At 31.2% G+C, this 22579-nt stretch overlaps 1 protein-coding gene across 1 annotated transcript in view; it reads left to right on the forward strand.

Annotated features, from left to right (window-relative positions):
- Positions 1-22579, forward strand: part of BIRC6 (baculoviral IAP repeat containing 6) — a 300333-nt gene that overhangs the window by 179720 nt on the left and 98034 nt on the right. Inside the window, exons 51-61 of the mRNA XM_051976128.1 lie at positions 493-772; positions 987-1243; positions 1560-1668; positions 4545-4766; positions 5655-6435; positions 7595-7738; positions 8448-8577; positions 13008-13139; positions 14570-14737; positions 15997-16170; positions 17244-17440. Coding sequence (XP_051832088.1) covers positions 493-772; positions 987-1243; positions 1560-1668; positions 4545-4766; positions 5655-6435; positions 7595-7738; positions 8448-8577; positions 13008-13139; positions 14570-14737; positions 15997-16170; positions 17244-17440 — 2594 coding nt within the window. The remainder of the gene's footprint in view (positions 1-492; positions 773-986; positions 1244-1559; positions 1669-4544; positions 4767-5654; positions 6436-7594; positions 7739-8447; positions 8578-13007; positions 13140-14569; positions 14738-15996; positions 16171-17243; positions 17441-22579) is intronic.

Below are 22579 nucleotides of genomic sequence, written 5' to 3' on the forward strand. Positions count from 1 at the left end.
TCTCTATATATCTCTCTCTGGATACAAATGACTCTTGCCATCACAAATCTATTGAAATTGCTTTGAATCATTTCATTGTTGAAGAGAGCCAAGTCAATCACAGATCATCACATAATCTTGTTGCTGCATATGATATTCTCTTGGTTCTGCTCATTTCACTTAGCATTGGTTCAGGCAAGTCATTCTAGGTTTTTTCAAATCAGTCTGCTAATCATTTTTTTACAGAGCAATAATAGTCCATTACATTCATATACAATCACTTAGAATATTCTTTAAATTGGAATATTTAGAATTCTTAGTTATAAGTTGTATCTTAGAGCAAAATTGAGACATTTATGAAACTATAATGGATATCAGTGGCAAAACGTAAATTAAAACAACAAATTTGTTTTATACATTGTGTAGAGATAAAGATTAATTAAAAGCATGTTTCTGTTGTGGTATAGAATAGTAATATTTCAATAACTTGCATGTTATTTCCTTTAATTATAGCTTGTCCTTCTTCAGTATCTGTTGAAGTGAGTGCAGATGGGGTTAATATGCTACCTTTGTCCTCCCCTGTGGTTACCAGTGGTCTCACCTACATAAAAATCCAGCTTGTTAAGCCGGAAGTAGCCTCCGCTGTTTGTCTTAGACTACACCGTCCACGAGATGCCAGCACTTTGGGTCTTTCTCAGATTAAATTACTAGGCCTCACAGCATTTGGAAATACATCATCAGCAACAGTTAACAATCCTTTTCTTCCATCTGAAGATCAGGTGTCCAAAACAAGGTATTTTTTAACACAATTTGCAATAAAGCTTTTTAAAATCTGACTTTGCAACTGCTTATTAAATGATTCACAAAAATTAGTTAACATGAATTGTAGCGGATTTTTTTTTCTTATTCTATATTTTTAAAAAATCCTTGTTTATTACCACTGAAACAATGTGAGGTAATATTTTAATATTTGTCATTCTAGCAGTTTTGTGTTTTTTATGTTTCAGTATTGGTTGGTTACGGTTATTACATCACTGCCTTACTCACATAAGTGATCTGGAAGGAATGATGGCAAGTGCAGCTGCACCCACTGCTAATCTTCTCCAGACATGTGCAGCCTTACTAATGTCACCATACTGTGGTATGCATTCACCTAACATCGAAGCTGTGCTTGTTAAAATAGGCCTTCAATCCACTAAAATTGGATTAAAGCTGATAGATATTCTCCTAAGAAATTGTGCAGCATCAGGCAGTGACCCTACAGGTGAGTATTTTGCTTTATTCATTTTTTTTCTTGTGGTAAAATGAAAGTGATAGGTCTTTGAGCTCCTTTTCAATTCTCTACTAATGTCTTTATGTATAATCAATCTTTTGTATTATATAATTTTTGAAGTAGCTTTCCTAGATGTTTAAAAGTATTTTAAGAAATAAATACATGAAAATTTCAACTTACTTCAAATAGCAAAATATGTGTGTATTCCTCTCACCCTCACCCTCCAAATTTGCTCTAAGAAAATTCAATTCTGAGATTGCCTTTTTTCTTTTCTTTTTTTTTTCCCCTTTTTTCTTCATGTGGTAAGATTTGAATAGCCCTTTACTGTTTGGAAGACTTAATGGTTTATCTTCTGACTCTACAATAGACATTCTTTACCAACTTGGAACCACTCAAGATCCTGGGACAAAAGATAGGTAAAATAATTTAAATTTCTTATTTTTCACGTAAAAGAAAGTATAGTATCGGGGAAAGGATTGGTGATAGTCAATAAAACTAGGTCTAAGTGCCACTTCACATATGGTATGTGAAACATGAAATATATAGATACTGATATTTTCTTATTTTCATTTATCTTTATTTGTAGACTCAGGAAGACAGAGTGAATCTCAGGAAAGATTTATACCCCTTCCAAAATTGTATAATATGATATCAACACAAACATTGTTCATTGTGACTGAATACATGCTTATGCTTTATCCTCCACTTGACTATGTTCTACTGGTTAGTTTCATTATTAATTAGTAATAGCAACTTAGAACAGTTTGGGAGGTTAATATTACTATTGCCACCATATTAATCACCACAATTTCCTACTCTTTTGTCTACCCTTGAAGACCTCACATAAATCACTTACCTTTTCCAGTCTTCTCCATGATTCTAGTCTGCCCCATAATATGTATTGTTTTCTTTATTTTCTTTGCTTTGCCATCCCTCCTCAATGTCTGCTGGATTTGTATCTGTTTAATAAATTGTGGAGCTTTTGAGTGTAGAGGACTATGTTGCCTACATTTTAGATTTGATTCTATATTTGTGATAGTGTTTTGTACAGAGGTGCTTAAATTTTTTTTTTTTTTTTGTATTGTATTTGACTTTATCCTTCCAGAAAGAAGCATTTTTTGAGTATGTATACTGCATAATAGGCAAGCAAATATAAGAATGAAATAGTTTCTGCCAATATTTATGCTTTTCCTACATTTTGCAAAAGGGGATAGAGAGGAGTACAATCAATTTCAGGGTGTGGTTTTTTTTTTTTTTTTTTTTTTTTGCTATCTTGGTTTGGTTAAGACCTGTGATTTCATGGATATACAGGAAATTTCCTTTATAATTTTTCTACTATTTTAGTGTTGTTGAGAATTACTTTAGGGGCGGTGAGATCATATAGTATATAGAGCATACAACTCTGGAGTCAGGAGGACCTGAGTTCAATGCAGCCTTCGATATTTAACATCTGCTACCTGTGGGACTCTGGGCAAGTCACCTAGCCCATCTGCCTCATCAAAAGAGACAGAGACAGAGAATTACTTTGAACCCTTAAGTGTATGTTTCAGACATTGTGTTTCTCTGTACACAGGTCTTCTCAGCCTGAGAGTCAGCTTCTTATCTCCTATATTATAATATAAGAAGTGTAAGGATGAGCTATGTCTGTCCCAGCACATCAACAAGAGAGTATGGTCTTTTGATGCCATCTTTCTCTCATTTGCACTGTGTGGCAGCAAGCTTAGAGTGCAAGGTCTAATTTATTCTCCTCAGCTATATAAAATATTTTCAAAATAACTAGAATGTAATTTTTCTAAAAAGAGTGCACCAACCACCAGAACAGCCTAGCAGAATCATTTTCCGCTTTTTTGAAGGAGCATTTGGCTTGAAGATCGAAGGATTTTAGGGTTCCACAAGATAGAAGAAAAGTAATTGAGGAGTAGTGTGAGATCTTCATGGAAAGAAATATGAGTGCCACTGTGAGTTTATTATGATATCCCAGACATAGGAGTTTGTATTTTTTTTTCTAGAAGTAGTAGAAAACTATTGACTCCAAGGAGTGATTTCAGTCGCTTCTAAAGATGAGAAGTGACACGGTCATCTTTAGGAATTTTGCATTTGTGTGGAGGATAAGTTGAGAGGAAAACCTAGAACTAGAGAGACCAATTAGGAACCATTTGTAATAATCCCAGAAAGAGGTGACATGAGGTTAAGGTTGTAATCATGTGAGTACAGAGTTATATGTAGGTAGTATGCCATTAATCAGGTTATTGGGATTTGGGATATTAGATACTTAGTGATGACTGTAACATATCAGATCTGGAGGAACAGAAGGACTGTGGTATATTTAAAAAAAAAAAAAAAAAGACATATTAGTGTTAGCCAGTCATTTATTCTATGTTGTCTGCAGATGTTCTTTTCTCTCACAGTCCAGCTTTTCTAATTTCTTGATCAGTACTTTTTTCTTCTTATCATTGCCAATTCCCTTTGGTAGCACCTTTTACAGAAGAATGTCACAAATTATTTTCTGGAATAAGTAGCTTGTTTTAGAAAATTAAAAATCTGATCCTGTCAGTTGTTTGATCGTTTATTTCAAGATATATATAGTATTATGGTTTTACAAATTCTTCTGGTCATATAATGAACATATTTTTACAAATTACTTGCTTATGAATATACAAGCTGTATTGTAAAAACATTAAATATCAGATAAGGAATTTGTGCCTTCCATATGTGAATAAAAACCCTTTCAAACCCTTGCAGTGAGAGGGAAATGATGTTTTAAAGAAAAATTGTTGTATTTTACAAAGTTGATTCTTATTCAGAATTTATAAGTTTCTCTATGTTACAGTGAGGTATCAGAATAGTTTATAATGCCATGATTTTTATCAAGGTAGGTAATATTTTAGATTTTTAACTAGTTTAGTGAGTGGAAAATGTTTATAATTTTGATTTGACAGTTACTGAAGACAATTTCATTGAAATGAAATTTTTACATGTAGTGCTCCAAAAAGTGTCTTTTAATTCAGTTAATGAATGCTTATTTTATTTTTTTTAACCCTTTAAATGTGTCCCACATTCTAAAAAAAAGAAATCAATGAAAATATGTCTCACACAATTACTTAGATAATTCTACATGTCTAGTAGTGTGTCTCTCTCCCTCTCCCCCTTCTCCCCCCCAAACTTTCTAAAGGATTCAACATTTTAAATAGTTTTCTATTGCAGTATACTAGAAATATAAATTATATGAGGCAATGTTTCTTCAGTTTTAGAACTTACAGTCATAACAGTTCTTTGTGCTTCTTCTTTGAAGAATTCAGGCTTTGTTGAAGTGGGTTAGTGATTCTGCAAGAGTAGCCGCTATGAAAAGAAGTGGAAGGATGAGCTATGTCTGTCCCAGCACATCAACAAGAGAGTATGGTCTTTTGATGCCATCTCCCTCTCATTTGCACTGTGTGGCAGCAATCTTATGGCATAGCTATGAACTACTTGTGGAGTATGATTTACCAGCACTGCTGAACAGAGAGCTCTTTGAGTAAGTATTGCATATGGAATTTTGTTTTCATAAGTCTAATATTAATTTCTCATTTGCTGAAATATGCTTTATGATTCGCATTGTGTATTTAAATAGATGAATATGTTATCAACTATCTTGGATGTAATCAGTGATAATCCTAAGGAGTGCTGGTTTATCTTTAACTACCTTAATTTACCTTGCTTTGAAGAGGATGAATTAGTGACACATGCTATTGTTTGTTATTTCAACTCATTAAACATCAAAGAAACTTATTTGACATCATTGCAAAATTTGTGATATTTAAATTATATTTCTTATATGTTCAAAACTATAGACAAATTAATTTTTCTAGCTTTTTTAATGAGAGATAGATATTTTGATAGAAGATACTTACGGTCAACATGTGATTACTGTTGCAAAGGATTCCCATCATTCCAACTTGGATCTTCAGTTAACCTTCATTATACTTTGTGTTGCTTTCTTTAATGGTGGTAACAGCTGAGCTTTTTATTTATTTCTTGGGCTTCATAAAGCTAAACATTTCCTTTTAAAATTGCCACAATAGTGTTATCAACCAGTTGTCACTACCACCTTAGTGCTTTCATTTTGCATTTTATCTTTTCTTGGGATTTTATTTTTGTTTTAACGTTTTGTCATTTTATTGTAGAGATTTAGTAGGTATATCATAGCCATTGAGTGATTGTCCTATAAATTAGGATGAGGAGAGAAAGTATAAATCTTTACATTTTTTTCTTTTGAAAGCAATCTATAGTTCAAGTGAACTGTATTATAATGTCATTTTTCATTAGGTAAATAGCATTTTGAAAAAAAAATTGTTTCAGAATAGAAATGTGCTCTTTTTTTAAAATAAAAATTAACATGTGAAATTTTGTTTGACTTTTCTAGGTCACTTTTTAATTGGTCTATGTCTCTTCCTTGCAACATGGTTTTGAAGAAAGCTGTTGACAGTCTTCTTTGCTCAATGTGTCATATACACCCAAATTATTTTTCCTTGCTTATGGCCTGGATGGGAATTACTCCTCCTCCAATACAGTGTCACCACAGACTTTCAATGACTGATGATAGTAAAAAACAGGATCTCAGTTCATCTTTAACAGATGATTCCAAAAATGCACAAGCACCTCTTGAACTAAATGAGTCTCACCTGGCAACTCTTGCTGCATCCTCTCAGTCTCCAGAGGCTATCAAACAATTATTAGACTCAGGATTGCCCTCACTTCTTGTAAGGAGCCTAGCTAGTTTTTGTTTTAACCATATTTCTAGCTCTGATTGCACTTCTCCATCAGTGGATATCACCCAGGAAAAACTCAGAAGACATCATGTTCCACAGCACTTTAATAAGATGCCCATTACAGCCGACCTTGTTGCACCTGTTCTCAGGTTCTTGACAGAAGTTGGCAGTAGTCACATTATGAAAGATTGGCTTGGTGGTTCTGAAGTTAACCCTTTATGGACAGCCCTTCTATTCTTATTATGTCATTCTGGTGCCACTTCAGGAGGACACAGTTCAGGGGTGCCACAAACTAGTGCAAGGTCTAATTTACTCTCCTCAGCTTCTGGGACAGGATTAACTACTCAGCAGAGAACTGCAATTGAGAATGCCACGGTGGCATTCTTTTTACAGTGCATTTCTTGTCACCCTAACAACCAGAGGCTGATGGCTCAGGTAAGAAGATAATATCAAATTATTTTAGTTGGACTTGATGGGGAGTATAGGGAGGAAGTGACAACACTTAGTGTAGTTCATAATTTCTTTTTGGTGACACTAGAGATGAACTTTGAAAGACGTAAAATTTCTAAGGGGCAAAATTCATAAGGGGCAGAAAAAAGGGGCTCTGAAATTTACATATGTGAAACAACCTATATAAAAAAATAAGGATAAAAAGTAGAAAAAAAATCAGTGTTTACTGAGAATCTACTAGAAAGACTGTGTGCTTGGAACATTATTAGAAGTGAAGGGAAGCAATGTATGATCAATCTCAAAAAAGAAAAGAGAACCAAACAGTAAAGCTGTATAGAAAAGCTAGTATGTGATCCTAGAGACAATATGGAGCCTTGGGAACTTAACTGATTAGAGAAATGATATTGACTAATCTATGCCTTAGGAAGAGGGTGAAATGGAGGCTATTGCAATACAATCTACATGAGGTAGATTGAGATTTGTACCATCATGGAATTAAGGGATTTTTAAATTTTTATTTGTTTGTTTTTAGTTTTTAGATATCTTCATAAGTCTTTTGTTTGTTTTTGGCTACATCCATTGCTAATGAGTGTTATTTATTTATTTTTTTTTATTGTAAAACTGGCATTTAAAACAGTTTAAATGTCACAGAATTTTAGTCTAATAGTACAGAATCATGAAGTTAATTGCTCATAATTGACATAGCATGGGATTCATCTTTTGAAAAAAATAAGTGCCCCTCATTATCTTATCCTATGTTTTCTCACTTTTTCTAGGATATAAAAAAATTGCTAAAATTCATTTGTGGTATTACAATTTGATTGTATAGATCTGTGCTTACTACAGAGCAATCAGTTGCCTGAGACTTGCATCTGATTTATTCTCATTTTAGAAATGAAGCCTCTGAAACCCAAGTTAAATGATTTGGTCAGGATCTTAACTATAGTAATGGCATAGCTGGGACTGAACATAAATCCTCTGACTCTAAATCCAGTCTTCTCTGCATTCCCTAAAATGTCTTTACTTCACCTCCATTTAATTTATTACCAAGTATTGAAAAGTTTTTATGTTATAATTTCTAAGGAAAACAAATCTAGGGACTTAATAAGTCACATTATCAGTTTTAAATGTCTTGTCTTTCTAGGTTCTTTGTGAACTTTTTCAATCATCCCCTCAACGAGGAAACCTTCCAACATCTGGAAACATTTCAGGCTTTATACGGCGTCTCTTTTTGCAGTTGATGCTAGAGGATGAGAAAGTGACAATGTTTCTTCAGTCACCATGCCCAGTGAGTATATTTTGTTTACTTTACCTGAATTTATTTATTGAACCAGTGAATGGAATCTGCCTTGAATATATCTGGATCTGTTACAAGGAAAAAAAACAACCTAGAGTGGACATCATCCTTAGAGCCCACGTACTGATTATTTTGTAGTCTTTCCTATAGTCCTCCAACAGGTGTATTGTATTTTGCCCTGAGTCTGCTGTCTCCTGTCATCTCAGCCCTCATTTGGACTCAATTAGGGCCCTCTCCTGAGATATGCTGATTATAAGATTTTGCCAAGAACTGTTTTTCTAGTAATATCTGATATATACGTAAATGTCTAATAATGAGTAAATAATGTCTTCATAACTTTTGTTATGATTTTTTTCCCATTTTTTTCATATATGTGCTTTACCATTTGGGGCAGTTTTAACACTAAAAAGATTAAAAAGTGATACCAATTGCCAAAAAAAAATTTATTTTGAAATAATCTTTCTCACCTAGTATCTCTATTTTCATTGCTGTATGGATTTTTAAAAATAGACACTGTTAATTTGTAGTTGTTTTAGAGTATTTGGGGGAATTTCCCAGATAATTCCAATAAAATAACAAAACAGAATTATTTATCATTCTTTTAAAACTTTATTTTGAACAGCTTTTGTGGTTTTTAACTTACGGGCTTTAAAATTGTTTGCAAAATAGAGTAAGCTCAATCTTTTCATTTAATTTTCAGCTATACAAAGGAAGAATAAATGCTACTAGTCATGTGATCCAGCACCCAATGTATGGAGCAGGACACAAGTTTCGTACTCTTCATCTGCCTATTTCAACAACCTTAGCAGAAGTTCTTGATAGAGTTTCAGGTTGGTCTGTCTTCAAGAGATTTTTCCTTAAATTTGTTGCAAGTTTCCTTGGTGTTTGACTTCAGAATAGAGGCACTAGTTAGGGACTGTTTCATTTTTGTTTTTACCCCCACTGTCTAAAATAGTATATTCTACAGAAAGTAGTACATAAATGCTTGCTGATTCATTTAATTATGGCGTTGATGCATCTTTCATGGGATTTTAAATTTATATTGTTAACTGGATAGAAATAATGAATACATTGTTATTTAGGGACTAGTTGGATTAAATTGGCTTTGAAGTTCTATCAATTTTCTTTAAATATATAATTAAAAAGTAAACATTTAAGTTCTATCTATTTAAAGTTCTCATTCAATGTTATCCATCTGATTTTGAGCATATTAAAATTTTCCATATTTAAAAAATTATTTCTATTTCTTTTAAGAATTACTTTATGGGAGATAATGTATAGATAGTTGGCTTCAGTATCAGAAATATCTGGGTTTAAGTCTTCTAAAAATAATTTTTAAAATAATTTTTGTCATTCTATTTAATTTCTTAGTGCTCCTAAGCAATTTTTTAAATGCTCTAAAGTTTGCAAAGCAGGGGCCATCAAGAAATTTCCTAATTAGAAGTTTCCTACACAACTGTAGGTTTTCCTGCAAAGGGGAATAATGAGTTGGGGTATAGTGGAACACAAGGTAATGAACATTTATAGAGCTCTTCTATCTAGTATAGTGGTAGGCACTATACTAAGTGCTTTTAAAAAAATTCATCTGATGCTCATAACCCTGCATGATAGGTATACATATTATTGTTGTTGTTGTTATTATTCCTATTTTGAATTAAAGAAACTGAGGCAGAGATTAAAGTATCTTTCTGAAGGTCACACAGCCAGTAAGTATCTGAAGCCAGATTTGATCTCACATTTTGATTCCAGGCTTGGCAGCTTAACTCCTCTACAATTGTAGCATATATGAATATCAATTACAAATGTTCTTTAATCACACCATTCTAAAAACATATTACGGTGAAATGCTGTGGTGATAATTTGCCTAAGACAGTAATGACAAATAAATAAAATAAACATTTTTAAAAAAACTTTATGCAGAGAGAATGTTACTTTGTTCGAGCATTTACTTTGGGATATTCCAGAAATTTTGAAGTATTAGAGTACATATGGACAACATTATTTGTAAATAAATAAGAATGCATTATGTAGGAAGTTTACAATAGCGTGTTTTGTGTTTATACATATGGGCAATTTCTACTTATATTTAGTTACTCCAAAAAAAAAAAAAAATCAGAATACTTTTATCCTAAGAGAAAAAAAAAATAATTTGACTCAAAATATGTTCCTCATTATAGCTTAATTTTTGATAAATCACTTCATATGTATGTTCTGTTTTTGCCTTGGTTACAAAATTCTTTAATGCAATTTTTATAGTTACGAAGTATATCAAATGTAGCATGGAAAAAATAAAACTTTACCCAGGTTTCAGTGGTTCTTAATACTCTTAATGTCCATAGCAATTCTTTATGATGGTAAGTTGTAGAGAGATTGCAGAGTTTCCTCACTTGGAAGATTTTCTATCCATAAAACTATAATCATGAGTCTGATGAAAAAGAAAAAAATGAAAAAAAGTTCTTCAGTAGTGGACAAGTTACTTATGTTAGAAAAATTAAAACTTTTTGTATCTTCAAACACAGTTGTGATTTAATATAATGCAGAACTATTCTTTGTTATCCCTTATTTCGAACATAGAACAAAAATTATGCTTTTTTTCATGTTCATATTCAACTTTTTCAGTTTTGGAACCATAAAATGATTAAAAATTAGCCACTTAATGGAATTGGAATTGAGATAACTATATTCCCAGAGATCAGTTTATTGAAACACTTCTTTTAATTAAATAGAGAATAGAGAATAAAGACAATAGACATAGTGGTACTTCTGAAATAATAAGAACTCGATTCTAATCCCAACTCTTTCTCCTCCAGCTGATTTAAGCTCTCTATTTCCTAAGTTCTTTATCTGTAAAACCAAGACATAGTACTTCATGACTTTGTGCATATAGTTTGTATCCAATTATCCTTTCCCCTAAATTCACGCTACCATTCAGTTGCACAGAATTAGATTAGATTAGACTTCCCAGGTTAAGGTAGTAAAGATTCTGATAAAAGGAAATGGACATGATCATCAAAAAGCACATTCGTTTTAACGAGGGTTTTTGCTAGACCTATTTAGGTTGTAGGACATAGGATTGCCATTTGTTATTATTATAGAGTTCTGTCTTTGAACATCACAAATTTGAGTTAATCCAAGTTTATACAGTTTTTTGGTATTTTTCTCTTTTAAACTGAAAAAGTATTAAGGTAACATCTACAGTTTTTTAATTTGTCTTCAAGATGTGTCAAATTCAGTATCATTTATGTATTCTTGTTTATATCAAGAAAATTTGTACCTATTTTTATCTGTGAGTTTTTCCTTAGATATTAAAGAGTAGGGTCTTTGATTTGATTGTATCGGTAACTTCACAAACTTGTACCCATAAAGTGTTTCTGTGCTTTTGCTGATTAAATTCTTTTCCTTTTGTTATGATAGTTCATTTTGTGTCTAAAGGTAAAATAAAAGTGAATTCTTAGATTCTTTTCTGCCCTTACCTTTGCCATTCTTGATTCCATCCTGATCAAAGTCAGGATCTAATTTTGACACGTTTCAAATGATGATAGGATTTAGAGCTAGATGGAACTTTATTTTATAGGTAATATAATTGCATTGTCTTCACTTTTAACTTTTAACAAAAGTTACAAATTGTCCTAGAGGAAGAAAGTAGTAAAGTAGAACTCAAAACTAAGTCCTCTTTTTTTCCTACAACATAATGCTCTATGTTGTAAAAGCTTAAATATGTAACACATAAACATTACGGGGTATATATTATACATATTCTGTATAAATTTTCTTCTAGCAATCTCCACTTTCATCTGAGAAACATGAGTTATGTTTATTTGTCTTTACTCACATTTTCCTTGTTTATTTGTTAATTTTGTTTTGTTTTCTTTTATTTTTGTTAATGAGACTTTAACTCATTCCATTGTTCTTGCACAAAAGAACTTTGTTCACTCGGTTCTGTTTATTTTGGCTTTGTTTCACTTGGTGCTATTCTAATTCTTCTCATTCATTCTTTCTTACCACACAATAATATTCCATGATATTATATATAATAATATATCCATCCATTTTCCCAATCAGTTTTCTTTTCTTTTCAGTACTTAACCTGCTATATAGAATGCTGCCCTAAATATTTTAATATATGTTTTGAACTTTTGCCCTAGTCTTTAATTTCCTCAGACTATCACCCCAATGATGTAACTAATTATATTCTAAACTTTTTTAAAACCAACAATTTTAAAATTTATAGAGATTTCTGTTTTACTCTGTTTTGGACATTTTTAAACACAAGGTTATAGGTATTTAGTATCATATAAGAGTTAATAGTCAAGTACAAGATTTTTTTTCAGTAGGAAAAAAGATATGACATTATCTTTGTATCTAGCACCTCTTTATATATATGTATATATAAATTCACAGTGAATCTGTGTTCTTCAAATCTGTTTTTCTCTTTAGTTATATTTTTACCTTTGGAACTGATGAAATCTACATTTAAAGAAGAATCTAAGTAAAATTTAAAGAATTTAAAATTTAAAGAAGATTCTAAGGTCTCACAACAATACATCCTCTGCTTATAACTTGTTAATAATGCTCTTTTATCTTGTTTGTCAAAACAAAAAATATAAATTCATTTAGTCTGAATCTTATTGATTTAGCGTCCATCCCAGAGTTAGGTGCAGTAACTTATGTTTTGTGGTTTTCAAATCTTATTAGATTATCTATATATTTTTGTTGCAGGATAATTGAATCTAGAGTTTTGAAGAATCCTTAGACACCTGGTCTAAGTACTTTGTACATGCAGATATACTTTCTACAAAAATACTCAGTTCTTGAATTCTTCTGTTTTACAAGGGGGCATATTAACTTTTCGAAGAGATAACTCAGAGATGTGACTTATTTTAAATTAAATTTTATTTTCAGCTCTGAATTTACCTTTCCTTTCCTTATACCAGATGACCAAGCAAACAAACAAAACCAAACCAGCCACAGATATGTATAGTCAAACAAAAGAAATTCCCCCATCAACCATATCTTTAAAAAATGCTTTTTATATATATATATATTTTTATATATATATATTCTTGAGTTCATCATTTCTCTGTCTAGAGATGGATAACTGTTTCTTCATGAATTCTTTGGAACTGTGTTTTATTTCATTGTGTTGACCATAGTTCCCCAGTCTTTCAGAGTTCTTTGTCTTTACAGTATTGTTTAATGCTTCCTAGCCTGTATTTTTAATAAGAAATGTATTTAAAATAAATTATGTACTCTTCTGCAGACACCCCAAGTATCACTGCTAAACTAATTAATGAACAGAAAGATGACAAAGAAAAGAAAAACCATGAAGAGAAAGAAAAAGTTAAGGCAGAGAATGGATTTCAGGACAATTATAGTGTTGTTGTTGCCTCTGGTATGTTTTTATTTTTATTTTTCCATCTCAATTTCATTTTTTGTTGTTGTTGATTACGTAAAATATGTGAACGGTTAAATCATCTAATGAAGTAAATTATTTTTATTTGCAAGCTGTTGAATACTAGATATAAGAAAATCAGCTTGGATGTATGACTAAGCTGTATATAGATTGGTGGGGAATTACTTCTTAGTCCCAAACATGAATTTTTTTTAATACATTCTGTTCTGTTTCAGCAATTTAAATAACCCTGAAAATGAATAAGGGTAAAAAATGCAAATTGGTAGTTTTAGATATAGTCTTCTTTCACTGGATATTTCTCATTTAAGATCTCAGTTGGCCTTTTTTTTTTTTTTTTTTTTTTTTTTTTTTTTTTTTTTTGAAGATGCTTTTCAGAAATGAGTAAAAACTTATGTGCTTATGATTTGTGTATCTGAATGTCTAAAAATATAAAAATTATTTTTTAATTTTTATAAATAAACTTGTATTTTCCAAAAACTTATTTACTTTCGAGAAGAACTTGGATACATTCATTGATAACTGGATGCTAAAGGGGTGGGTGTATGTGTTAAACCCCTAATTCTATATTTTTATGATTAAAATTACCATAATCTCTAAGCAAGGCAAAGCCTAACTGAAATGTTTACTTGTATAAAGATGGAGTTTTTCCTTCTAATGTTCTCAAGTGAAAGTATTTATTGGAGCAGCTTGAATAGTCATATGATCAATGGCTAATCTAATGTTAAATTCTTAGTGGTAGAGAAATTAGCTAGAATATGGGTTAGTTACAATTTAGGATATTATAATCTTGTTTCACAAGGTAAAATGTTCAAATGAAATCTTTGTAGATTTGTAAATTTGAAAACACTATAAAGAATATACTCTTAATATTGTATATTGTTATACAAATTGAGGATTTATCATTTTATCTTACTCTAGCTGGTCTTTGTGCCTCTTCTTTTGATTTCTTTTACTTCTTTGCATTTTCTTTCTCCTTTCTAGTCTAGTTTGCCCATCCCTTATTTGGTTATAAGGTATAATGGATACCACATGTTGGCTATTGGTTATATATATGACATATATAATCTCTACTAAAACTGTTTTTTGTTTTTGTTGCTAAAATTGTGTTGAATTCTGAAAGCCAGATTTGCTTCAAGACTCATCATCATCAACTCCTATTATTGATCAGCACAGAGCCACCACTTTTGTTATTCATTAAATGTTACTGTACTAGCTAATTTGCCTACACATGTATAAATATACCTACATATATTTATATCTTCTCAGGTGTCCATAATTAATCCCTTCAAGGAATGTGATGCTGGATTAGTATGACATTTCTTTTTCTTTTTTGTCATTGAATCATTTTTTCTCATCAAGCAATTTCTATGACAATTGAAGATTTGTAATTTGTTTCGTTTTTTCCTTAGGCTTGAAATCCCAGTCTAAACGAGCTGTGTCATCCACACCACCTCGTCCCCCTTCCAGAAGAGGAAGAACAATGCCAGATAAAGTAGGTAGCTCTTCAGCAGGATCAGAATCTTCCAGCAAAACCATTACTGTACCTGTTTTTCACCTATACCACAAACATTTACCAGGTAATTTCTAGAATGATAGAATAGTTAAACAATTGTTTCATTTTATTTTTAGTTCTGCAGATTATATGCATTCACAATATATTTTGGCCTCCAAATTATAGATAGCAATTTGTATATAATGCATGTCATTATTTATAAGAGAAATTGATTTTAATTCTTACAATGTCTCACTTGTCCTAAAATATTTTTTATCTCTATCGAGACCATCAATGTTTCCACCCTTTAGTACTGTCTCAGAGCATTACTACTATTTTGACTTAACATCCCTCTCACTAAATTTGATTTTGTAATTATCTGATTCAACTCAATACTGACTTTCACTCAGTAATTCCTTGTCACTTTGTCCTTTTACCAAACTTCATTCTTGAAGTGTCCCCTTGCCCCTTTTAATCCACCTTCTTTGGTGTTATTAATGTGCTTGCTAAACCAAACCAGAGAAAGACATAAAATCACGCTGATTGCCAAATTGTCATGAATTTGCAGGGTATACAATCTTTTCAGTCGTCCTTAATTGATTTTCTTTTATTCTATCCAAAAGTTTTTCAACTCTATCTCTTCTCAAGCCTCCCCATTCACTCTGAGGTGAGGAGACCTGACTTCTCACTTTGCTCTGCAAATTGAGGGTGTTCAATGTGAACTTCCTTTTCTATCCTTCTTAAAATGCATTTATATCATCCTTATTTTAGCCTGCTTTCTTTCAGTCTTTAACAATGTAGTAGACTTTCTCTGTGGTCTTAATGCCAAAGTCTGGCAAATTTTAAGTGGTTCTTGACTTCTTTTTGTAAATTTAGCTCTGTTAATATTGAGATTAGCAGCAATGTTGAGGTCTTTGATAGCAAAGAAAGCAATAATTGGGAAGAATTTTTGTGTATTGTCTTGGGCAAGAAATTCCTAACCTCTCTACTAAAGAGTTTGACTAGATACTGAGCCCAACAAAGAACCTACAGTGGATATCAGCAGCACTGATCCTAGTTTAGAAATATTTTCACCTTTAACATTTGAAGTAGCAGATCACCCAAATTTGAAGGATAACTTAAGCTATTTTAGTGGCTTCTCCTCTTTCCCAAACTTAAAATTTAGTAAGTTTTGGGAGGCCTTTAAGGACTGTTAATTGTTGGATTATTTGTTTTCTAAAGTTATGATTTAGGAGTTTTTAGAATTCTTTACCACCATGCTATTTAGTATGTTTAATTAAACAATTGTAACCAAAATATCTTGCTAACTTTTGCATGAAAGTGTCTTGGTTACATTGTTCTTAGGCCAACCACTGCCTGCTGAGATGACCCTTGCCCAGCTTTTAACTCTTCTATATGACCGGAAGCTCCCTCAAGGATATCGTTCAATTGATTTGACTGTTAAATTGGGCTCTAAAGTTATCTCAGACCCAAGTCTTTCAAAAACAGATTCTTTTAAAAGACTCCATACTGAGAAAGGTATGTATGTGATTCTTGTAGGCATATTTAGAATCTGTTATTTGGGGGGGGACAATTTCAATTAAATTTCAGTTAGTTTGCTTCAGGAGCAGTGACATATAATTCAAACTATGTTATTTAAAAAACAACTTTATTTCTTTGTGCCTCTTCCACCAACAGTTATGGAGAAATATCAATAAATATTTTCCTGGACTGTGGTGTCGGACAATTAAGACAAATATTTATATTACTTTTTAAATTAATTTAAAATTGAAAGAATTTTTGTAAAGAATCCCTCTAATATAATAAAAGAAGCTTGTGGTATTTTTATAGACATTGCATTAATTTATTCAGTAATTCTATGAGACTATAGCAGTTATTAACATCTGTTTTCAGGTGAGAATCTGAAATATAAATATACAGTTTGCCAGATTCTTGCTCTTAATGGCAAAATGTAGTAATTCAATGCCCAAATTTCTAGTCTGATTTCTTTCTCATTCATATATATTGGGAATAAGACAAATTTTATTTTTTGAGTACAGACAAATCATAAAGTGATATTTTTATTTGTGATTTTTAAATTTTGACTAGTTTACTGACTGCTGTTTGAGTTGGTAATTTTGTTCCATATTTTTTGGATATCTTTGTTTTAATTATTAATTCAAATGTGTATTTCCTACTTCAGAATAATTTGTAGTGTTTTTTGTAGGGGTCAAAAAGTAAAGAAGCTGATAATTGGAAATTCAGGTGACATATCTTCTGTCTTTATGATTCACCTTTTAAGATAATTTCTAGGTTTTATTTGTTCCACTCATCTTAATGGGACACATACTTTAGCCAGACTGATAGAATATGCAACTAATAATATTTTTATCTTCACTCATAGTCCTCAAATTCCTTGAAGAAGCCTGAAAAACTTTTAGTCTTTTCCCATATATTCTTATACTGAGGAAAATATTACGTTGTTTTCATTCGATTATGACTTTTTATGTAAGCGAGATGGCCTCAGATGATTTCTTAAATGAAATAATACGGTAAATACAGTCGTGCTATTTCTTTCTTTTATATCTTAATTTTTTTCATATAATTTAAAGATCATGTTGATTTACTTGGGAGCTGTCCAGAAGATGAAATGATCACTTCAAATGATGAATGTATGGAAGCAGTGTTGGATGAATCTTTTCTTGAAACCTGCCCTATTCAGTCACCTTTACAAGTTTTTGCAGGAATGGGTGGATTGGCTCTTATTGCAGAAAGATTGCCCATGCTATATCCAGATGTAATTCAGCAAGTAAGTTGATTTTATTATTTTATGTGTAATACTACCATAAGTTCTTTTTGTCTTACATTTCCATTGGTGTTTTGTATGAAAATTTTCCTTAAAACATGTTGTTTGTACTTTGAAGTCTGATTCTTCATTATGGGAAGCCTTAGGGATGGAAGTTTGCTTCATTAGTACATATTAACACCAGTTTATAACTTACACTCCTGGACAGTTGACTATAGCCAACATGCCTAGTATGTAGCAGTAGCAGGACTTGACCTGTTTTTCATGACACTAACATCAGCCCTCTCTCCTATTACATTTCACTTCTTTATTTTAATATTACTACATGATATATAAAAAAATAACTCTATATACCTTTAGCCAGTCTCTTGAGTTGTTAGTCACACTGAGGATTTTATAGGGTTGGATTTGACCCACTTTTTTCATAGGGCTTCTATTCTAGAACTAATTAAAAATAGCCTTGCCCGACTATACCCAAAAGGATATGAAGCTGTGCATACCTATTGATTCAACAATAGCACTGCCAGATCTGTATCCCAAAGAGATTAAAAAAGGGGGAAGGAGCTTCTGTTTCCAAAATATTTATAGTAGCTCTTTTTGTAGTGCAAGGAGTTAGAAATTGAGAGAATGGCCATCACTTGTGGAATGGCTGAATAAGTTTTTGGTATGTGAATATTATAAGAAATGATGAGCAGGCATATTTCAGAAAAATCTGTAAAAACCTATACAAAGCTCAGGAATTCTCCTGAGCAGAACCAGGAGAATGTTGTGTACAATAACAGGAATATTATATGAAGAAGAATTGGAAATGATTTAGCTCTTTTCAGCAATGCAATGATCCAAGACAATTCCAAAAGATTGGTGATGGAAAATGTTCCACATTATTTGAACTGAATGAAGTCTGAATATAGATTGGAGCATACTATTTTCAGTTTTTTTGTTTTGTTTTCTTTCTCATGTTTTTTTTTTCCTTTTGTTCTGATTTTTCTTTCACAATCTGATTAATGTGGAAATATGATTAGTATGATTGTACATGTATAACCTCTAGCAGATTGCTTGTTATCTTGGGGAGGGAGAAAAATTTTAGAACTTAAAATGCTAAACAATGTGTAGTGAAGACTATCTTTACATGTAATTATATATTATATTATTATTGTTTTTATATATTAATATATATTATATATAATTAACACATACTGCTTATATATCTAATTATAATACTATTAAGAGGAAAATTTAAAACAAAAAAAGAAAAGAAAATATCCCCTTGTCCTTTTAAGATGACAATGATAAAGCAAATTATTCATTTTATATTTGTGCAGATGTTTATTAAAACATTTATTAACACTTTTTTTAAGTGTTGGAGATCCAGATTATTTTTATTTGTTTTAAGGAGTTAAAACTATTTCAGTCACTGTAATATGCATTGTTGCACAATGAAACAAAGTATATGTCATGTGAATGAGGGGGAATATTCTATACCAGTTGAGTGGCATTTAAAAAAACATTTCCTGGAAAAAAAGTAGTAAATTATTTTTTTAAACCATCTAACATTTTTTTTAAAATGCATGTATATAGTTTTAAAAAAATAAATAGTATGTTTTCCCCCCATTTATAGGTCAAGACAAATTTTATCATTCAGTTTTGTAAGATTTTTGACTTCCCCATTTTTCTCTTTTCTTTTCCCCTCCTGTGGTGTTCAATTTGATATATGAATGTCATTGCCTTGCCAATATTTTGTTTTGAATTTTTGCTTTGATATTTATTAGGGAAAATGATGTAAACTTTTTTTCTTCAGTTTTATCTCTTTCTGGTTTAGTTATCATCACCATATTTGTGTCATAAAAGGAATTTCGTGGGATTTTTTCTTTACCTATTTTTTCATATAATTTATATAGTATTGGAATTAATTGTTCTTTAAATGTTTGGTATAATTCATTTGTAAACCCATCTGGTCCCAGGGATTTTTTCTTACAAGAGTTCATCAATTCTTTTTCTAAGATGGAATTATTTAGGTATTCTATTTCTTGATTTGTTAATTTAGTAAATTTATATTTTCATAATAAAATGTCAGTTTCCCTGAGATTGTTAGATTTATTGTCATATCATTAGACAAAAATCATTTCTAATGATTGCTTTAATTCTTTATTTTCATTCTGACACTGGATGTTTGGTTTTCTCTTTTTTTTTTTTTAAATCAAATTAACCAATAGCTTATCTATCTTACTAGTTTTTTCATAAAACCAACTTCTAGTTTTATTTATTGGCCCAATAGTTTTCTAACTTTCAGTTTTATTAATCTCACCTTTGATTTTTAAGCTTTCCAATTTGGTGTTCATTTGGGGGGTTTTAATTTGTTCTTTTTCTGGTTTTTTTTTTTTTTTTTAGTTACATGCCAAAATCATTAATTTGTTCCCTCTCTCTCTCTACTTTGTTGATATAAGAATTTAGAGAAATATATTTTCTCCTAAATATTGCTTTTGCTGTATCCTATAAGTATTTGATATGTTGTCTCGTTATCATAATTCTCTTTAATGAAATTATTGATTGTATGATTTGTTTTTTGATGCACATTTAGTTAAATTTTTTATATAGTTTTCATATAACTTTCATTGTTTTGTGATTTTAAAAGGATACATTTAACATTTCTGCCTTTCTATCTTTGATTTTGAGGATTTTATGTCCTGATTAATACAGGATCAGTTTTTCATTCTTTTGCCTTCTTTACTTCCCATTTTGGGCTTTTCATTACCTTTTAAAGCTAAAAATTTCTGGTAGTCTTTAATAGCATAAAAGTTATGATGAAGCATTTAGTTCAGTGATAAATATTAACAGTTTACTTGAAAATATACATAAGAAATAGTACCACTATGTTTGAAAAGTCTTTAAATTACCTAGAAGTTTACTTCTCAATTACCAACAATCCTTTATATCATTTTGTAACTCCATTGATATTCAAGAGCGAAACATTTCTTAATTATTTTTTATTAGCATGGGCTAATAATAATTTAATTTCTTTGAGCCTCACATTACTCATTTGTAAAAGATGTGCTTATCTCATATTATCATGAGGATCAAATGGACTAATATATATAATTTGGAAACAATTTTGTTTATAGTTCATCAACAAGCATTAACCTACATACATAAAGGGCTTTCCACAACTTAAAAATATGTTATTGCTCATCATAATGATAAATGAGTTCAACTAGATGACCTTTGAAATTCCTTGCAGCCCTAAATCTGTAGTGATAATACAACTTTGATATCATGGAAAATTGTGTTTCATTTTCTTTAGGCAGATTTTAGACTTAGAAACCCTTTGTAATTTGAGAATTTGTTATTCAGTTCATCAGTCTTTATATATTTCATAAATATCTTTGTTGCTAAAGAAAATTGCATTTTAAATAAAATAATTTGAAAATGCCCCAAATTGACTTGTGATTTGAAAGCGTTAATTTGAATAGATAATAATTTTGGATTTCTGTTTTGATAAATCTTAATTCTCACTTCTTGGGTTTCTTTGATGTAGGGTGCATCTCTAATTTTTATATGGTTTCTAGGTTATATATTGACAATACTCCAGTGTTTACTCAAACTCTTCCACTTTTATATATACTAGAAGTTAACAACATTTTTAGCCTTTCTTATTTCTTCTTGTCTCATAGACTCTTTAATTTTTATTTGGTTAATTCTCATTTTCAAGGAATTACTCTACTATTTTTTCTAGCTGTTGTCTTCTTATTATTCTCTAGCTCTTGCTTCTCTTCAGATTTTTTTCCTTTTATTATTCTCATTTGTTTTTTTAAATCAACAACAACAAAATTTGTGTGGGAATTCATGTTAGACATGTGTACAAGTTGTGTTTTTCTTTTGATGTTTTTTGAGGCTTACATATACGTTTGTTTTTTTCCTGACACTATTGGGATTAAGTGACTTGCTTAGGGTCACAAAGCCAGGAAGTAAGTGTTAAGTGTCTGAGACCAGATTTGAACTCAGTTTCTCCTGACTTCAGGGATGGTACTCTATCCACTGTGCCACCTAGCTTCCTTGCATTTACTTTTAATTCATTCTCTGCCTTTCTGTTTTTGTCTTGAGCAAAATGGTTCTTTTTGCTTGAGTTTTTGTTTGCTATTTTTCTAAACGTGTTTCTTTTAGTAGTTCTGAGCTATGTACATTAAAAGGAAAGAAGCTAGCCTATGTTTCTGTCCTCCTACATTCTTATGCAGCTTTCACAGCTCAGTTTGGGGACCAGTAAGTAAATTTTTATGTGTTCCTAATATAAAGTTCTGAAACTTTGAATAGGTGCACTTGAATCAGACAATCGATTACGTAAGGCCAATTACCTATTAGATAATGACTTTATTAGCTTATGTTTGGAATTGCTCTTCTCATTGCTTGAAGTTAAGAGATGTTTGGGTTTTCGAGAATTGTAGATAAGGATTAGGGGGTGGTGTAAGAGAGGATAGAGAACTTTACTTTGTGGCAGGATCAAGAGAAAAGAGATTGGTGGAGAGCTTCTGGCAGTTTGTCTCTTTCACTCCCCCTAAAGACCAAGAAATTTTACTTACCCTGCCTGACTCAGGCTGTTCTGAGGCCTCAAGGAAGCTAGCCCGGACTTTAGATCCTAATGTGAGTTAGTTATGAATAAACCAAATTTCTATCTACTCTGGCAGTGTAGTATAAAGTCAGGCACAGTAAAGTGTAGTTGAAAGCACTGTGGATTTAAAATTGGATCCTATGTTGAGTACTTTTATTCCAGGTTACCATCTTTGTCACAATGGACACTTATTACTTGGCCTGTTTTTGTCTCAGTTTCCTCAGTTGTCAAATGTATATAACAGCAGTACTTACTGCGATGGATTTTTGGAAAAATCATTTGATCTAATATATGTAAAGTATTTTTAAAAAGTATTGAAGTGTTTTATAAATGTTAAATACTTTGTTATAAAATTGCAAAGATATATGCAAGCAAACAAATTGTTAGATCCCCAAGATGAGTACCAATTAGGAAGATCAAAAGAGTTTCTTATTGAAAGTGATATTAATTTCCTCTTTTGAGGATGAATATTAACTGGAATGAGTAGAATAGCAACATGTGCCAAACCAGGTACCTAATAGTAGGTAAGTAGGAAAGACTGG

This window comes from Antechinus flavipes, chromosome 2 (assembly GCF_016432865.1).
Source record: "Antechinus flavipes isolate AdamAnt ecotype Samford, QLD, Australia chromosome 2, AdamAnt_v2, whole genome shotgun sequence".
NCBI lineage: Eukaryota > Metazoa > Chordata > Mammalia > Dasyuromorphia > Dasyuridae > Antechinus > Antechinus flavipes.